A 17,454-nucleotide genomic window follows, 5' to 3' on the forward strand; every position below is an offset into this window, starting at 1 on the left:
TGGCGGAGCGGCTCGGCCGCCCCGCACCGGCCCCGGCACCGGCCCCGGGGGGCCCCGCTCCGCCGAGCCCCGCACCCCGCCCCGCTCCCCGCCTGGCTCTGAGCCCCCACCGCAGGTACGATCGCGCTCCGGGCGCCGCGGAGGGGAGGAGGATGAGGATGATGAGGATGCTGCCACCGCCGGGGGAGGGGGAACCCTCCGGGGAGCCCCTTCCTCGCCACCCCGTGGGGTGTGGGGGGTCCCTTGGCACCTGCAGCCCCCCCGCCCTGGGAGCGGATCGGGAGGGGACGTAGCCCCGCTGCACCCCCGGGGAGGTGAGGAGAGGGGACCCTCTGCTGCCCGGTGGGTGCCAGGAGGGGTGGCCGTTACCCGCTGTCCCCCCGCACCCCGGGCGGGTGTCCTGACCTTGGCCGTGGGGCGGGGGCTGCGGCGGGGACGCGTTGGGTGCTTCTACCCGGCTGCGACCACTCCCGGGGACACAACAGTGTCCCCACGGTGCGAGGAGGGCGAAGGGTTGGTATCGGGTGGGGGGCACAGGGCGGCCCCATCGCGGTCCCACCCTGACGGTGCCACCCGTCACCCCCGTCCTCTTCGCGGGGTACACCTGGTCCCAGTCATGGAAGGTGACAGTCCCCATCACGGGGGGTGACGGCCTCGTGGGGCTGAGTTGTGGGGTGGCCAAGCCCAGGCTGTGCCATTGAGGGGGGTTTTGAGAACCAGGTTGGGGTGACCCCCTCCCTGAGGTGCCAGCAGCAGGGACCAGAAATTGTCCCCAGTGTCCCTGGGCACTGCTGCAGGGACTCGTTCCCTGCCCAGCATGGAGAAACCCTGCTGCTAGTGGCCACCTCCTCTTCTCCATGCCTTTGTCACCCTGCTGTTACCACCCTCACCCCCCCAGCCAGGTCCCCCCATCCCCACGCTGCTGCCGCACCCAGGGTGCTGATTTGCTGGGCACTGGGGACCACCCTGCTCCTGTCCCCGCATGCTCCAGCCGTGTCCCCAGGCAGAGGTAGCAGGGTCCTTGCTGCTGGTGGCACTGCTGTGGGGCTGCTCCCCGGAGGGTGGGTGGTGTCAGTCCCTTGCCCGGATCCCCACGACCTCCACATGCCTGGGAAGGGGGGACCATGGCACTGGCCTCGGTTTGGGGACTGCAACTCCAACCGTGGCCGCTCCTGGGGAAAGCTCTGGGGGCTGCCATCAGCCCAGGTGGCAGGGGGGGACGGGTGCTGGGGACCCACAGTGACAAGCTGGAGCCACCAGCAGGATGTGACCTCCCCCGGCCCCGGCGGGCACCGGCGGGCTCCAGTGAGGAGTGGCAGTGCCAGCACCATCCGCAGTGGGACAAGGAGGGATGGCGAGTCCCACGGTGGCAGCCGTGGGGACAATGACCCACATCCTGCCAACCCACCCACGCTGCCCCGGCACAGGGGGCTTCGGGAGCTGCCTCCCGTCGCGGCGGTGCCAGTCTGCCGCTGCCAAGTGCCACGGCGGCGGGGACCGAGCCTTGCCTGCAGCGCTGGCGCCGTTCCCACTCCCCGAGCCCCAGGGTCACCGTCCCCTGGCCGCGGCACTGGCATCCCTCGCCGCCGCCATCCCCGAGCCCACTGCGCTGCGGGAGCCTCTGCCCCGCGGCCCTTCTGTGCTATTCCTGGCGGGTTTGGGGCTGGGGGGGACACACGACACCCCGGCAATGCCAGCAGCACGGAGACCTGGCACCCCGCCGGCTGCACCGGGGTCACCCCGGGTCCCCCAGCCGTGCCGGCGGCCAGGCAGTGTCGGGGGCCCAGGGGACCCCAGCCCGGCCAGCAGAGATGGGGGGACTCCCCCCACGCCTGGGCTCCATCCCAACGGCCCCCACCCGAACTGGGAAGCCCCTGGGCCCAGCGCCTGGGACTGGTTTGAACTGGTGTGGCGGGGGGGAAGCTGGGCTGGGGCTGGGCTGGCAGCGCCTGGCGCGGGCAGGAGAGGCCGTGGGGGGAGAGCAGGCAGGAGCGGCCAGGGGCCGCGCGCGGGGGCCGCAGGTGCCGGGGCGTCCGGCCAAGCCACCCTAGGGCTCGTCCCCGTCCCCATCCCGGCGAGGCCCCCGCGGCGCCCCGTTTCCCGAGGCCGCGTGGTTTGGCAGCTGCCTGCCCGCCCGCCCGCGGCCGCGCTGGGAGCCCTGGCGTCAGCGGCTGGAGGCCCCTTTCCCACCCGTCCCGCCCGGGGATGGCTGCCGTCCCCACCCAGCACCGCCCGCGCCGGGACCCCCCAAACTCCCAGCCCGGAGGACGTGGGGACGCGGCCGCCACGGTGGGACCAGCCCTGATGTCTTGCCTGGCCCCACTGTGGGACCCCCATCGCTGGAGGGCTGCCAGCGCCCTGTCCCACTCCCTCGGCTGGGGGTTCCACTGTGACACCCCAGCTGTGGTGCAGCCCCCCCGCCATCTGTCCGTCTGTCCTCGAGCTGTGCCACCAGGATGTGGGGCACATGGGAAGCCGCTGTAGCCTGAAAACCGTGGGGGGGCTCAGGGTGGGGACACCCCATGGGCAGGTCCTGCAGTGGGGCTCAGGCTGAAGACCCCCCAGAGTGCAGAGACCCCACTATGGGGCGGGCCCCGCGGTCGGAGGGGCTCAGGAGGGTGTCCCTGCCCCAGGGGACGGGTCAGCCCCCACAGCGGTGGGAGGAGGCGGATGCTTAGGCAGGGACCCCCCACTGGAGAGGAGGGACCCCGCTATGGGGCCGGGGGGTGGGGGCTCAGAGTGATGCGATGCTGTGGGGCAGCTCCTCCCTCCGTGGGAGCCTGGGACAGGAACCCCCCCTGGGGCCGGCCTCTCAGCCAGCACGGGGTGCAGGCAAGGGGTCCCCCGCCCCGCCGCCCGGGCCCCATGCCCCCCGCGGCTCCTCCGCATTCCTCAGCGTCTGAGCCGGGCTGGACCCCCGCCAGCGCGGGGGGCCCCTCCGGCGGGGCAGGGCGGGGGACGGGCCCCCCGGGGCGGGGTGGGGATGGAGGGGGGGCCCCCCGCTGCCACGTGTGCTGGGTGCGCCGTGCCCCCCGACACGGCCCCTCGGCCGCCCCCACCCTGCCCTGGGCGATGCGGGTGGCCGCGGGGGCACAGCCGGGGGACCGCAGGGGCTCTGGTTCGGGCGCTCACTGCTGCACCGAGCTGCCCGGTTCTCAGCTGCCTGCCAGATGTGTGGCGGCCGAGCCACGAGGGTGGCATTGTGTTGTGCCATTCCATGCCGTTCCGTGCCACGCCGTGCGGCCGGCAGCCCCTGCCCGGCCCCGGCAGCAGCGGCGTTGGCCAGCGGGGAAGGGGCCCCGACGGGGGAGGAAGCTCTGCCGCCTCCGGGGCTGGGGCCAGCGGGCTCGGCTGCCCGGGTCACCGCCGGAGTGGTGGCCGCCACCGCCCTCCTCTGCCTCTGGGAAAGGCCTCGCTGGGGCAGGCTCGCGGGGACGGACGGATGGATGGATGGACGGACGGGCCGGGGGGGGCGGAATGGGGACACCGCGGCTCCCGCGCCGCGGGTGCTCGGGGGATTTGGCAATCCCCGGCAGGGTTTGGTCACGGGCCAAGGGGCTGTGCCGGCGACACGAAGAGGACATGCTGGGGACACCGAGGGGCCGGGGGGGGGGGCCTAGTGCCCTGCCCTGCCCTTTGCCCGCTGCGGGAGGGGGCCGCTGCAGGGTGGCTGGAAGGGACGGCACAGTCCCTGTGCCAGCACCGTGGCCTCCGGACCGGAGCAGAGCTGGGCATCGCTATGGGGCCGGGCTGGGGCGATGCTCCGGGTGGCACTGGTGCCCCCCACCCCTGCGGTGACCCCCGGCTGTCCCCCGCAGAGTCCACCCCGGCACCATGCATTCCCTGGAGGAGCCCCTGGACCTCAAGCTGAGCATCTCCAAGCTGCGAGCTGCCCGGGAGAAGCGCGGTCCCTCCGGGCCCCGACCCCGCGCTCCCCAGCGCCCGGACACCCCGCCGGTCGGGGATGGCCGGGGGGGCAGCCGAGGGGGTCGCCGTGCTGTGCCGGCCTCGCCGTCCCCCGGGCTCCTGGCACACTCCAGGCTGGTGGAGCCGCGGGATGGGCGCTTCCCGGCTGCCGTGCCGGTGGTGGACCTCAGCCTCTCGCCCCGCTCCGGGGGGGAGTCTCCGGCTGGCAGCGCTTCGCTGTCCCCTGAGCGCCAGGGCAGCGGGGACCTGCCCGGCCCCCTCACCCCCCACGTAAGTACGGCCGTGACCCCCCGTGAGGTGTCCCCAGCCATGGGGACTGTGCCCAGACGGCGTTCCCAGCCTCGGCAGCGTGCCCAGTGCTGCCGGTGTACACACACCCTGGGGTCAATGTCCTGCCTGCCCTCCCCCCCTGCCCCCTGACTCGAGTGGCATCCCCAGGGTGCCTCCTGGAAGCTCTCTTAGGGGGTATCTGTGAGGTTTTGGGATCCCTGGGGTGGGGGAGCGGGAGGCTTAGGGGGGGTTCTGGGGAGTATGAGGGGATCCCTGGGGGGGCTATGGGGGATCTTTCGGCATCTCTGGGAGGCTTTGGGGTCTCGGGGGGGCTGGGGGGATCTCTGGGGATCTCTCTGTAGGGTTCTGGGGTCTCCTGGAGTCTCTATCCAGCTTGGCCCCGTCCCCTACCGGCTCCTCATCCGGGCTCTGCTCCAGGATTTCCAGTCCCTGCGCTACATCGACGGCCTCCCCAGCTCCTTCCAGTTCTTCCTGCCACTGGGGGCTGGGGGGGCCCTGCATCTGCCCCCCACTGCCTTCCTACCCCCCAGCAAGGAGAAACGCCTCGCCCCTGAGCTGCCCCTGCCCAAGCAGCTCATCTGCCGCTGGTCCAAGGTCAGCAGGAAGGGACCATGGAGGGTTGTGGGGCTGGTGGGGTGTGTGGAAGCTTTGAGGTGGGGCTAGAAGGCCATGGTAGAGCTCTGTGGGACTGGGGGTGAGGTTGGGGGCTGGAGGGCCATGCAGGAACAATGTAGGACTGGAGGGGGAGTCATGGGGAGCTGGGGGCTGTACAAGGTGATACAGGGCTGGAGTGGTCATGCAAAGGGCCATTTCCATCTCCCCAGATGCTGGTCCTGCTGTGCATGTGGTCCAGGTGGGAGCTGGGGTGGGATGGGGAGCAGGGGCTGGCCCTGCTGGGGGTCCTGGCCACCCCCTGTGCCCACCCCACCAGGCCTCCTCACCCCCAGTCTTCTGCCCACAGTGTAACCAGTTCTTTGACCTCCTGCAAGACCTTGTGGACCATGTCAATGACTTCCATGTCAAACCCGAGAAGGATGCAGGGTACTGCTGCCACTGGGAGGGCTGTGCCCGCCATGGCAGGGGCTTCAACGCCAGGTGGGCATGGGTGGCTCTGGGGGGTCTCTGGGTCCCTGGAGGGGTTCTGTGGGAGGCAGAAGCCCAGCACTGGGCCTGTGCAGGGGGAGTGTCCATCCCTCCCCCCACTCATCCCTCTCTCCCTCCCTTCATCCCTCCCTTCCTCCCTCCCTCCCTTCCTCTGGTGCAGGGTGTGAGGTCCTGGCAGGCTGGATGACTGTGCTGGCCTGGATGTCCCTGTTCCCACACCCCATAGCCAGGGTACGGGGACAAGGACATGCCCTGGAAGTCAGGGCTGACCCCCTCCCTGACATTCCCTTACTGATACTTCCACAGGCAGACAGTGATAGGGGAAATGGTTTTAAACTAAAAGAGGAGATATTTAGATTAGATCTTGAAGAAATCCTTCCCTGTGGGGGTGGTGAGGCCCTGGCACAGGTTGCCCAGAGAAGCTGTGGCTACCCCATCCCTAGAAGTGTTGGTGCTTGGAGCAACCTGGGCTAGTGGAAAGTGTCCCTGACCACAGCAGGTGTGTTGGGATGAGATGAGCTTTAAGCTCCCTTTCAAATCAAACGATTCCATGATTTTGTGATTCCCCTGATCCCGGCAGGTACAAGATGCTGATCCACATCCGGACGCACACCAATGAGAAGCCACACCGCTGCCCCACCTGCAACAAGAGCTTCTCCCGCCTGGAGAACCTGAAAATCCACAACCGCTCGCACACAGGTCAGTGCAGCCCCCACACAGCGCTCACCGGGGAGCAGCGGGGCCCGGGGGGACACAGGGGACCCGGCAGGGCTGGTGCCCCCCGGCAGACCCGGTGCTGTCCCGCAGGTGAGAAGCCCTACATCTGCCCCTACGAAGGCTGCAACAAGCGTTACTCCAACTCCAGCGACCGCTTCAAGCACACCCGCACCCACTACGTGGAGAAACCCTACTCCTGCAAGATGCCGGGCTGCCACAAGCGCTACACTGACCCCAGCTCCCTCCGCAAGCACATCAAAGCCCATGGGCATTTTGTCTCCCCCGAGCACCCAGAGATGCTCAAGGTCCATCCACCTCCCAAAACGCCCCTGGGCTCGCCAGAGGTGCCCTATGTTAACGGGGCACAGCTCGTCATCCCCAACCCCGCCGCCCTCTTCGCTCCCCCGGGGCTGCCGGCGCTGCCCATCCCTTTGGCACCGGCACCTCTCGACCTCAGCGCCCTGGGCTGCGGGGCTGCGGGTACCCTGCCCGCCCTGCCCGGCCCCGTCCTGCCCCTCAATGGCGGCCCCCTGAACTTGGCCAAGAGCCCGCTGCTGCCCTCGCCCTTCGCGGCGGGGCTGGGCCTCCCTGTCATGTCGCTGCTGGCCGGCGGGGCCAAGGCCGAGGGGGAGAAGGGCAGCGGGGCTGAGGGGCGGCCTCCCAAGGCAGGCAAGGGGCCGGACACCCGGAAGGAGAGGGGAGAAAGGACGGAGCCGGGGCGGCCGCGGGTGCTCCCTGAGAGCCTGGCACTGCTGCCGGGGGCTGTGCTCGACCTCTCAGCCGGTGTCAGCTCAGGGGGCAGCCCCGAGGCGCTGCCCCCTGGCTGGGTGCTCATCCCCCCCGGCTCCCTGCTGCTCAAACCCGCCGCAGTCAACTGAGGGGCTCGACGATGCCCAGGGCCAGCCGCCGGCCCCGTGGGCAGATCCCGCTCCCTGGGGACGGAGGGGCATCGCCCCCTCCTCCCCCCTGCAGCCCCGGCGGGGCCTCGCTCGTGCTTTTAACTGTCACGAAAGAAGAACGGACTCTTCTGAGAAAAGCAATAATCCCTTGGCGGCCAGAGCCGGCTGCAACCCTGCGCTGGGGGCAGCTGGGGGCACAGGGGGATCCCCCTGCCCTCTCGGGCCTGGACAGCCGGATTCGCCGCTATTTATTTCTTGACCAGCCCCTTGCTCTGACGAGGCCCTGCTTGGGCTCTCCTGCTTCTGCTGACACGGCGTCTCCCTGCCCGAAGCCTTGGCGCTGCCGTGGGGGGCTGCAGCCCCCCGGGCTCCCGCTGCACAGACAGCGGGGTGACAGCTCGGGGACCACCCGCTCCTGTTGCCCTGAGCTGTGCCCGGCCGTGCCATCCCACCCCACACGGCCGGCATGGCCACGGGCAGTGCCGCGGCCATGGCCCCTTGTGCTGGGCCCAGCTGGCTGGGCACACGCCGGCCTGGCACCCGCCCGCACCCTCCCACCGCCTCCCCGGCCCTCCCGTGACAAGGCACACGGCCGCGTGTGCCGCTCGCCGCGCCGGCTCCGCGCCGGGCACAGACCCCTCTAGCTACGTTCATACCTAACCACGCACCGTGAGCGCATGCGGGCGGCGCGGGCACGGCTCTGGGCACCGCCGGCACCGGCTGGCGGGGCACCCGCTCCTCGGGATGCACCGGTGGGATGCTCCCAGGTGAGCCCCCAGCCACGGGGCAGTGGTGGGGCGGGCAGCGTGCCCAGCCTCAGTGTGGGCACAGCTCAAAGCCTTTCCCGGGGGTCATATGTACGTCCCACTGCCGGGCAGGACCCCCACTCACGTCCCGTTCCGAACCGTGGGGGTCTCCCCAGTGCTGCCCCTCCATGCTGAGGAGCCCTGGCCACGCGTGCCCCGCAGGGAGCCGGTCTCCCTGCTCTCACCGGTGGCTGCCCGGTGCTGCCCCAGCCCAGCATGGCCGCGGGCCATCGACCAGGCCACCCCGGCCGGTGTAACGTCTCCTCGCTCCTCGTCGGTTTGTTGTTGCACATTCCAGGACATCAGTATTTTAACGGTCTCGAAGTGCCTTTCTATCGTAGTTTCTGGGTTGTTTTTATTTTCCTCCTGTTGGGCTCCATCGCTGTTAGCGTAGCGTGTAAGGACTGCACAAGTACGAGATAAGCTAACGACTGTAACACTATATTCGTCCAGGGGAGAGGAAGTTTATTAAGAAAACAATAAAGTTGAAGTAAGTTCCTGTTTCAATGCCGCGGCTGTGGTGACAGCAGTGAGGAGCCCATGCTGGGGGCAGAGGAGTGCTGGAGAGGGTGGGTGTGACCTGGGGGGGGAACAGCTGGCTCTGACTGACCCCTGGCTGTGTCCCCACACTCCTGCTCAGGGAGCCTTGGCACCAGTGAAGCCGTGCAGCAGGATGAGCTGCAGGTGGGGACAGCCACAGCGTGTGTCCCCCCCTCAACCCAGCAGTCATCCACGGTGGGAGAAGGGTAATGGCACAGCACCCCTGGGGTATGGAGCCAGAGGTATCCATGCACTCAGTCCAAGAGCATCCAACCCCGCCCAAAAATAGCTCCCACAGCCTCCCCCAGTGCCATTTGAGCCCTGGCAGCCCTTGATGCCCCGAGGACACCCCTTCTTCCCCAGCTGCCTCCCTCCTCCTTGTCCCCAGGGCAGGGGCTGATCCCTCGGGGGCAGCAGTGGGCAAGTCCCTGCTCCCTCCCCGGGGAACGGAGCAGCCAGGCCAGGTGCTGGAGGACACGGTGTTTATTGGCCACCTATAAGTTAAGGGTGAGAGGGACACGGGGTCCAGGGGTGGCGGGAGTCACGTCTCAGCTTTCCGCTCCTTCTCCTTGTCGCCCTTGGCCTGGATGCGGAGCTCCTCGTCCAGCCGCTCCTTGGCTCTCACCACCTGTGGACATGGGGTGACACACAGGGATGGGGTGACACCTCCCCTCACTGCCTCACCCACAGGGGTGCTCGGGCTCTGCCGAATCCCAGGCAGGGGAAGGTGCCCACACAGGTGCAGCCCCCGCTGCTCCCTCGCTCACCTTGGACTGCAGGTAGAAGGAGCCTCCCACAGACTTGTCGTTCACCTTGAACAAGTGGTCGTAGTTCTGCCGAGAGAAGCTCCGGCTCAGATTCATCTCCACCTTCCCCATTCCCAAACCCTGGGGGCCTCCCGCTCCCTGCAGCATTGCTGGAGGTGACAGGTATGATCTTGGGGACATGTTTGCTCTGCCTGACTCCACTGTGAGTTCCCACATTCCCGGTCGGGCACCTCCAGGGATCCCATGTCCCCTTTCCTGAGCAGCCCCACTGGGCAGATGCAGAGGCCAAGCCCCGAGGGCTGCTCCAGCTGGGGCAAGGAATCCTCCAGCCGGGATTAACTGGGCCCAGGACAGCGCTGGGGAACAGCTGTCACACCCATGCCAGGCAGCACCCTCAGGGCAGACAGGGCCCTCCGTCCCTCCCTCCCCAACTCTGAGGGGCCCTCTACCTTCTGAATCTCCTCAGGGTTGAGGTTGGAGACGTTGAGGATCTGCTGAGCTTCCTGGAGGCTGATGCCGATGATCCTGGAGGCGGCAGCAGACTGGGGCCTCTCGGAGCGTCCTCGTGCATCGGCTGCTGCCCGGCTCGCTGCCGGAGACACCCAGGCCATGAGACCCCCCCACTGATCCCCGCGACCCCCAGGCCTTGGGGGGGGTCAGGCAGCAAAGCTCTTGGGCTCTGAAGTGCTCAGAGCCCAGTGTCCCCCTCTGCCCCCCTCCAGTCACCCCTGGATGTGATCCCAGTGCCGGGGATGTGTCAGGGGCTGGGGGGGGCACCATTTGCTGAAGGCAGGGCAGGGTTGGGGCTCTCCTGTCCCAGGGATTATCCTGTTGTGCCCTTTGGGGTGCTGGGATCTCTGGGAGCCTGGCAGCGGTGCCAGAGCCAGGCTGGAGCCTGGAAAGGCTGCTGGGAGCCTGGGTTGAGATGAACACCATCAGGCCAGGCCTGGGAGGCAGGTGAGGACTGTCACCTTGTGACAGCCTGGCAGATGGCCCCTGTGGGCACAGCGTGGGCACGGGGAGCACTGGGGTTCCTGGGGAAGGGTGGGGGTGCAGAGCAGAGCTGGGGCAGGGCAGTGTGGGCACACAGAGCACTTGGAGCAGTTATAGCAGCTCCTACCTGCGAACTCCTGGCGCAGCGCCCGCATGAAGGCCCGTCCCACCACCTGGGCCCCCACCAGGATGATCTGTGCCAGGTACTTGGCCTGCGGGGACACCCTGCTGTCACAGCCACCACGGGGCCCCATCCCCACACAGGTCCTTCACCCTGTCACCTCTCCCTGTCTCCTGGGGCTTTGCCCTACCCATCCCTGGCCCTATCCCCCCTTCCCCGTCCCTCTCCCCCCTTCCCTGGCCCTGTGACCCCCTCCCTAGGCCCTGTCACCTCTCCATTGGCCCTGTCCCCCTTCCCGTGTTCCCCCTTCCTCTGCCCTGTCCGCCCCGTCTCCCCCTCCCCAGGCCCTGTCACTCCTCCCGTGTCCTGTCCCCCCTCTCCTGTCCCTGCTCCCCCTCCCCAGGCCCTGTCACTCCTCCCGTGTCCTGTCCCTCTCCCCCTGTCCCTGTCCCCCCTCCCATGGTCCTGTCCGCTCTCTGCTGTCCCTGCCCCCCCAGACCCAGCTCCCTCGCACACCCGCGGGCCCGGTGCCCGTCCCCGGTCCCTGCCCAGCCCCAACCCCGCCGTCCCCCCGCCCCGTCCCCTCTCACCATGTCCCCACCGCCTCTTCCGCCCCCGGCGGTCACGTGGCCGGGGGCGAAGGTCACGGCGGGCACCGAGACGGCGGCGGCGCGGGGCGGAGCGTCCCCTCGGCGGGCTCAGCGCCCCCTGGCGGCCGCGCCCCGCGGGAGGTCCGGGCAGTGGCAGGCGGGTGGGGCGCGACTTTCCTCCGCCCCGGTCCCCGTGTCCCTCCCGATGCCGGTCCCTGTGAACCCCCGCTCCTTGTGTCTCCCCGGTTCAGGTCCTTCTGGTCCTCCCGGTGCCGCACCCTGTGTCCCCTCGGTCCCTGTGCCCCCCGGCGCCGGTCTCCGTGTCCCCCCCGTACCCGTGTCCTACCGGTGCCTGTCCCTGTGTCCCCTGCACTCCCAGTGTCCCCCCGGGGCCAGTTCCTCTGTCCCCCAACCCCCAGTCCTTGTGTCCTCCCGGCCACGATGTCCCCCCGCTGTCAGTCCCTGTCCCCCACCCCGTCCCTGTGTCCTCCCCGGCTCCACTCCCTGTGTCCCCTCCAGGGCCGGTCCCTGTGTCCCCCCAGTCCCCGTGTCCTCCCTTGTGCCGGTCCCGGTGCCCCTCCGGCCCCCCCGGTCCCCGTGTCCCCCTCCGCCCCGGTGTCTCCCCCCGGTGCTCCCCGCGGTGTCCCGGGATCACGGCAGGACGCGGTGCTGGTGCAGCGGCTTTAATAGCGGGTCCTGCCCGCGGCAGGCCCTGCACATCCTGCTCCTCCTCCTCCTTCTTCTCTCCTCTCGGTTCCCCCGCCGGCCCTGCGGGTGCGGGGTTTGCCGGGTGGTCCTTGGGGTGCCGGGTCCAGCCTAGTCCTGCGGGACACTCGGTGTGGGTGAGGGGCATGGCTGGGTCTGACGGGACCCGACGGGGGTCGTGTCTCCCCTCCCAAGTCCCTGCACTTACCCACTCGTCCTCATCCACCCCCTCGAAGGAGTCCTGGGGCAGCGGGTCATCTCGGTTGCCCAGCCGGGCCACCATGGCACTCAGGAGCTGTGGGGAGGCCGGGCAGAGCCATGGGGCACGGGACATCGCCCCCAGCCCCACTGCAGGGTGGTCGCCCCTCCCCAGCACCCACCTCCTCCTTCTTCTGCTCGTCTGACTTCTCCTCCAGGTACACAGATGCAGGGACGAACTTCCGAGCCGGAGCCTCTTTCGGGGCCTCGCTCACTGGGAGAGCAGCAGAACCGTGGGGCGGGAGGGCTTCGCCCCGTGGCTGACACCCCCCCACACCATCCCCGTGGGCTGGGGGTCCTGCCCTGCCCCTCACCCACCTGGCACCATGCCGGCCGGGCACAGGCTGGTGTGGTGCTGCTGCCCGTCCTGCCCCGCCAGCCACGCACCGGCACCCAGGGCTGGCTCCCACCAGACGCGGGTCGGCGGGAAGAGGTCGTCCTGGAAATACTCCTTCTGTGGGGGCAAGTGACGTTGAGGGGGGTCCTCTGCCTCTGTCCCCATCCCAGAAGACAGCCAGACTCCCCCTTACCCCCCACCTACCTTGACACGTGGCACATGGAAAGCCACGGGTTCCAGGGTGCTCTGCCCCAGGCGCAGCGCACGGGCAAACTCCACCTCCCGCACCTCACATGTCGTTTTGGGCAGGAAGATGAAGCCCTGGTGGGGTGGGGGCGTGAGCAGAGTCTGGCAGCGCAGGCAAGGGGTCAGGGACAGGCAGCACTGCCCCTCTTTACCTTGTGGGGTTCGTTGGAGGTGAAGCTGTTGCACTCAAGGAAATAGGGGGGCTCAGGAGTCACCTCATAGAGAAAGACTCTGGTGTCGCCCTGGGGATGGAGTGAGATAGGGGCTGTCAAGGTGCATGGAGGGCCCCTCTGCACTTTTGGGGTGCTGTAGACAGGTAGCCCCCCAGTTTTTTGGAGGGCAAGGCCTCACCTTGCCAGTGAGGAAGACAACACTGGTATCCTCATCGTAGAAGGGCAGGAGGGTGGAAGGGGCCACATCGAGCCCGAGGACGGACAAGGGTCCCTCAGGCAGAGCCTGTGCCCGGTACAGGAGGATCCTCCTCTCACTGCGGCTGTGGGGAGGTGTCAATGAGGGGGAGCACGGTGTCCCTTGGTGTCCCTGCCCTGGCATGTGTCCCCCTCTTTACCTATCAAAGCCGGACACCAGGAGGTAGTCGCCACCACAAACCCAAACCAGGCGTGCTCCACGTCCCCCCTCGGGACCTGGACCCTCCTGTGTGGGGAGAAGGTCATTCTACCTGCTCAGAGAGAGCTGGGGGTGCAGGCAGGTGCCCTCAGGGGCGTTCCTGCCTGCAGCCCCAGCTCTCCAGCCCACCCTCAGTGCCGTGATTGTACCTGTTGAGGCCGAGGGCTGCACCGTGGCTCGTAGAGCCGTATCCGTCCGTCTTTGCTCACTGTCGCCAGCTTCTTCCCATCTGGGCTCCAAGCCATGCTGAAGATCTAGGTAGACAGATGTCCCCTCAATGTCCCAAAGTCACCCCTCAGGTGTCCCCAGGTTTGTCATTCCTTACCTGATCTGTGTGTCCCTGCAGGCACAAGACTTCCTGCTCGGCGCTCAGATCCCAGATCCGCACGGTCATGTCGTAGGAGGAGGAAACCAGGAGATCGGATGCCACGGGGTGGAAGCGGATGGAGTAAATCTTCTCCGTGTGACCTGGGAAGATCGAGCGGTGCATGGTTGTCCCCAGCTGTGGACACCACTGGGCTGGCTTGTCTCCAGTGTAGGGTGCTCGGTGTGTCCCCTCACCTTGGAGAATGGCTTCAGGCTCCTGCAGTGTCTCCTGCAGCCCTCCCTCAGGGATCCGCCACAGCCGGATCTTGGCGTCTTCACCGGCTGGGGACCAACAAGGATGGGCAGTGGTTAATGTGGTGACCAGCATGCCCGGAGCCAGGGGACTATCCTGGCACACTCCGGCGGGGCTGGCACACGTACCCACAGCGAGGCGCCGCGGGTCGAAGGGGTCCCAGGAGAGGTCGGCCACTGCCACACTATTCTGGATGGTGGGCACGGCTGTGTCGGGGAGGCGGCCGGGCTTGGAAAGCTGCGGGAAAGACACAGGGGTCACTGGCATGGCACTCACGGTGCCGTGCTGGCCTCCAGCCGCTCCGGGGTACCTCGAGCACGGCGATCTGGCCGCCGGCAGTGAGCAGGGGCAGGGCGACGCGCTGGTGGTTGGCACAGAAGCCGTCGCACTCGCCCGGCGTGGTGAGGCTGAGCCCCCGCAGGTTGGTGAGGTGGGAGTCGCGGTGCAGCACCCGGCCCTGCGCGTGCCGGAAGCGGGAGCTGGGCCCTGCAGCGGGTGAGGGACAGGTGAGTGCCCTGAATCCTCAGTGAGGGACCCTGAGCTCACCCTGCTGCCTGCTCACCCAAAATGCTCTGCAGGGACTTCTGGCTGGGGCTGCTGGCAAAGCCGCTGGAGGGGCCGGTGCTGGCTGAGAGCGAGGTGGCTGCACTGCCCGGCGAGGCCAGCGAGGATGGTGAGGAGTAGCCACTGGCCTCCTACAGGAGAGATAGCAGGTGGGCAGGGGGTGCTGGTAGCCCGGCCTTTCCCTGCTGTGTAAAGGTGGCAGGGACCCCCACCCCCTCAGCATCCAAAGCACATTCCCAGCACCCCATGCTCACGCTCCGGTCGGCATCGGTGTGGCTGATGTCGGTGTCGGTGTGGCCAGCGTTGGTGTGGTGGGTGAAGGCGATGACAGGGGAGGTGAAGGTCTCCGTGGATCTCCGTGCAGGGTGCAGGCTCACCCTCGCCACCTGCACCAGGCACAGTGGTGGGCATGGGGCAGTGGCAATGCCACCAGCAAGGACACACCCCTGGGTGACACTGACCTGCTGGTTGTCGCCTGCCCACCAGGCTTGGGCATTGGTGGCCGGCAGGGTTCCAGTGCAGTCAGGGAACAGATCCTCATGGAAGTCTTGGACAGACTGTGGGAGAAGGGATGGGGCAAGGTGGGTGTTCCTGAAGTCCCACAGCCTCCGCCCTGCTGCAGCTGGGGCAGTCCTGGACACCCCCAGACACCTTTAGCACCCAGACTCCACGACCCAGCACCCAAATTTCATCCACTTTAAGCACCCAGTACCTATTGCACAACAGCACCCAGCAGGTGGCACCCAGCTATCAGCATCCACTCTCCAGCACCCCAATTCTGCATGCAGCATCCAGCTTCCCAAATCCAGCACGCAGCAAACTCACACTCCGTGACCCACTGTCAGCTCCCGGGTTTGACCTCCTCTTCTGCTCTCCCCAGGCTGGGGATTGGGGTCCCACTGCACCCGGGTGCCTTTTGTCACCTGGTGCTGGTGAGGTGTCACCCATGAGACAAAACCAGGCATCCACGATGCAGTGCCACCAGCAGCCCCCCTTACCTTGCGTGGCACCACGTAGCTGACAGGGACGAGGGCGGTGTCGGTGAGCTGCAGGACACGGAGCACCTCGCAGGCCATGACGTCCAGAGCCCGGCGTGGCACGGCCGCCAGGCCCCGCGTGCTGCCCTCTGTCCGGCACTGGGTCACTGTGGGGAGGGGGATGGACATGAGGTGGGCAGTGCAGGCAGGGGTGAGCCCCCCAGGGCTGCTGCGACCCCTGTGTGGGGTGGGACCTGCTTACCCTGGGTGAGCGCTGGCTGCGTGGGGGTCACCTCAAAGCAGTACAGGAGGTTTTCTCCCTGGAAGAGAGGTGGAGTGGACAGGGAATGAGTGAGGCTGCAGGAAGCACCCCACTGCACCCACATGCAGCTTCTTGTACCCCCCTGCACCCACATGCACCTTCCTGCAATCCCTGCACCCCACTGCACCTTCCTACACCCGCATGCACCTCGATATGCTCCCCTGCACCCTTCTGTGCCCTCCTGTAACTGCTGCACCCACATGCACCTTGCTGCATCTCCTGCACCCCTCTGCAGCCTCCTGCACCCCCCTGCAACCCCTGCATGCTTCTACACCCCACTGCACCCACATGCACCTCACTACACTCCCCTGCATCCTCCTGTACCCCCCTGCACCCTGCTGCTGTGGGACCTCACCTTCCCTGCCAACACCAGCAGCCCCGTGTCGGCATCATACAGTGGGATGGTCACCCTGCAAGGGAAGGGGATGCTGATCTGGGGGTGCTGAGCTGAGGGCACCCCTCAGTGCAGCACCCCGAAGGCCGTGGTGCTGGATCCTGCTTCCCTGGTTGGTGCGCACCCAAACCTGTGCTGGGGCAGTGCAGGGCAGGATCAGATCCTGTCAGGGGTTGGAGGGCAGTGGTGGTGCTGGGGGGTGCCCTCAGGGTGCTGGGCTGGTCCCCAGCTTACAGCTGGACCCACACTGTCCCACCCTGGGGTGACACGTTGGCAGCGGGATGGCACTGCCAGCTGCTCCCAGCCCCGGATGCTCGGTGCCTGCTGCGAAGCCGTGCCCAGCTGTGGGGCATCCTGCTCCCAGCCCTGCTCCCAGCACCCGGACATTGCACCCGGCCTCACTTAGGGAAGCCACTGGCACCTGCAGGGGAGCCCCAGGGCCGGCCGGGCCGGCTTGGCCAGTTTTGGGTGGGCGCGTGGCACACCCTGGCACCTGCAGTGTTGACCAGCCCCGGGAGTGCCCTGAGGCTGGGCTGTGCCCGCTGGAGCGTGTCCCTGCTCCCTGTCCTGCACCCTGTCCCAGCCCGCAGCCCGGGGCTGCTCCACGGCTTGGGAGGGACCACGGCTGGGGGGTGCTCGTGACTGAGGGTCTGGTGGTCAGGACATGCTCTGTGGCCAGAGGGGACCATGGTTGGGGGTCGCTTGGTGGCAGAAGGGGACCAGAGGGGTCTGTGACAGGGAATACTCAGTGGCCTGAGGGGACAGTGGTGAGAAAAGCACGGAGTCACATCTGTGCCTTCCCACGTCAGGGGTTGAGGAGGGAGAGCCGCAGGCAGAGACTGAAGGGACAACCTATTACCTTTGTTTGACATTTCTGTGGCTGTGCCAAGGGCAGAGAGGTGTTCCATGCCATCCCATGCCATGAAGGATAGGTGTGGCTGGTATGGCACTGTCCTGCCCCAGGGCTGTTGACACAACCCAGACAAACACTGATGGGATGCCCTTGGCAGGCACTGGGGTCCCCTGCCCTGCTGCCACCACTGTCAGCAGCACTGCCACCACCACAGGGGCATGGTGTTGGGACAAGGGCACCCTGGGTGCCTGGTTGTCCCAGCCCAGCCTGTGCCATCCTCACCATGCCAAACAGGGGACATTGTCCTGCAGCACTGGGCACAGCTCTGCTGCCACCAGGACACAGGGACAGCCCTGTGAGGGCCACCCACTGCCTCCCATCCCCCAGAAGACAGTGGCAGGGGCTCTGTGGATACCAGGGGCATGGAGGGACCAGGATCCCAGGGCACTGGGTCCCATGGGTGCCAGGGACCCTGATTACCCTGGCCACACTGGATATGGGGTGCCAAGGACACTCAGCCCTTGGTGTTACCAGTGGTGCCAGGGGTCCTGTGGGTGCTGGGGATATGAGGGAGATGCCTTCACCTGCACCTACCCCCTATACCTGTGTGTCTACACACCAGGGGTGCTGGGGTCCCTGGGACCCCAGCCCCAGGGATGCTGGAGGTCCTGGGGACATGGAAGGTTTGCAGGGTCTGGGAGCTGCCAGAATCCTGGGTATTCTCTTGGTCCTGGGTATTCTTGTGACTCTGGAGGTCCAGGAGATCTCATGGAGTCCCTGTGGATCCTGGGGGTTCC

At 67.6% G+C, this 17,454-nt stretch overlaps 3 protein-coding genes across 4 annotated transcripts in view; 1 reads left to right on the plus strand and 2 right to left on the minus strand.

Annotated features, from left to right (window-relative positions):
* The first annotated feature begins 75 nt into the window (after positions 1-75).
* Positions 76-8,251, plus strand: GLIS2 (GLIS family zinc finger 2). The gene is made up of 6 exons (XM_027654941.1): positions 76-115; positions 3,819-4,197; positions 4,636-4,812; positions 5,180-5,313; positions 5,903-6,021; positions 6,130-8,251. The coding sequence occupies exons 2-6, from the start codon at positions 3,835-3,837 to the stop codon at positions 6,915-6,917; spliced, it is 1,581 nt and encodes a 526-aa protein (XP_027510742.1). The 5' UTR covers positions 76-115; positions 3,819-3,834; the 3' UTR covers positions 6,918-8,251.
* Positions 8,252-8,749: 498 nt separating this feature from the next.
* On the minus strand, positions 8,750-10,861 carry PAM16 (presequence translocase associated motor 16). Of its 2 annotated transcripts, XM_027654943.1 has the most exons (5): positions 10,756-10,861; positions 10,172-10,256; positions 9,501-9,640; positions 9,052-9,117; positions 8,750-8,912 (listed from the first exon to the last, which is right to left on the minus strand). In XM_027654943.1, exons 1-5 carry the CDS (start codon positions 10,756-10,758, stop codon positions 8,826-8,828), a joined length of 381 nt encoding a protein of 126 aa, XP_027510744.1. In that variant the 5' UTR covers positions 10,759-10,861; the 3' UTR covers positions 8,750-8,825. The 2 variants fall into 2 exon arrangements, with proteins under 2 accessions (XP_027510744.1, XP_027510743.1); XM_027654942.1 differs by lacking the exon at positions 10,756-10,861 and having other exon boundaries at positions 10,172-10,352.
* Positions 10,862-11,422: 561 nt separating this feature from the next.
* Positions 11,423-17,454, minus strand: part of CORO7 (coronin 7) — a 35,336-nt gene continuing 29,304 nt past the window's right edge. Inside the window, exons 10-28 of the mRNA XM_027654937.1 lie at positions 15,766-15,820; positions 15,351-15,408; positions 15,110-15,255; positions 14,573-14,668; positions 14,366-14,497; positions 14,110-14,242; positions 13,858-14,033; positions 13,676-13,784; positions 13,490-13,576; positions 13,254-13,396; positions 13,078-13,182; positions 12,870-12,955; positions 12,653-12,794; positions 12,454-12,543; positions 12,260-12,376; positions 12,037-12,172; positions 11,841-11,932; positions 11,669-11,755; positions 11,423-11,577 (exon numbers count right to left, since the gene is read on the minus strand). Of these exons, the coding sequence (XP_027510738.1) occupies positions 11,572-11,577; positions 11,669-11,755; positions 11,841-11,932; positions 12,037-12,172; positions 12,260-12,376; positions 12,454-12,543; positions 12,653-12,794; positions 12,870-12,955; positions 13,078-13,182; positions 13,254-13,396; positions 13,490-13,576; positions 13,676-13,784; positions 13,858-14,033; positions 14,110-14,242; positions 14,366-14,497; positions 14,573-14,668; positions 15,110-15,255; positions 15,351-15,408; positions 15,766-15,820 (1,996 nt within the window). The 3' untranslated portion in view covers positions 11,423-11,571. The remainder of the gene's footprint in view (positions 11,578-11,668; positions 11,756-11,840; positions 11,933-12,036; positions 12,173-12,259; positions 12,377-12,453; positions 12,544-12,652; positions 12,795-12,869; positions 12,956-13,077; positions 13,183-13,253; positions 13,397-13,489; positions 13,577-13,675; positions 13,785-13,857; positions 14,034-14,109; positions 14,243-14,365; positions 14,498-14,572; positions 14,669-15,109; positions 15,256-15,350; positions 15,409-15,765; positions 15,821-17,454) is intronic.

This window comes from Corapipo altera, unplaced genomic scaffold (genome assembly GCF_003945725.1).
Source record: "Corapipo altera isolate COAL_440 unplaced genomic scaffold, ASM394572v1 98, whole genome shotgun sequence".
Classification (NCBI taxonomy): domain Eukaryota; kingdom Metazoa; phylum Chordata; class Aves; order Passeriformes; family Pipridae; genus Corapipo; species Corapipo altera.

Coding starts and splice junctions, on each gene's coding strand:
- GLIS2 (XM_027654941.1), top strand. CDS start 3,835: ATGCATTCCCTGGAGGAGCCCCTGGACCTCAAGCTGAGCATCTCCAAG. Junction 4,813..5,179: donor TCATCTGCCGCTGGTCCAAG/GTCAGCAGGAAG, acceptor TTCTGCCCACAG/TGTAACCAGTTCTTTGACCT. Junction 5,314..5,902: donor GGCAGGGGCTTCAACGCCAG/GTGGGCATGGGT, acceptor TGATCCCGGCAG/GTACAAGATGCTGATCCACA.
- PAM16 (XM_027654942.1), bottom strand. CDS start 10,298: ATGGGGCCCCGTGGTGGCTGTGACAGCAGGGTGTCCCCGCAGGCCAAG. Junction 9,641..10,171: donor GCTGCGCCAGGAGTTCGCAG/GTAGGAGCTGCT, acceptor TGTCTCCGGCAG/CGAGCCGGGCAGCAGCCGAT. Junction 8,913..9,051: donor CCTTCTACCTGCAGTCCAAG/GTGAGCGAGGGA, acceptor CCATGTCCACAG/GTGGTGAGAGCCAAGGAGCG.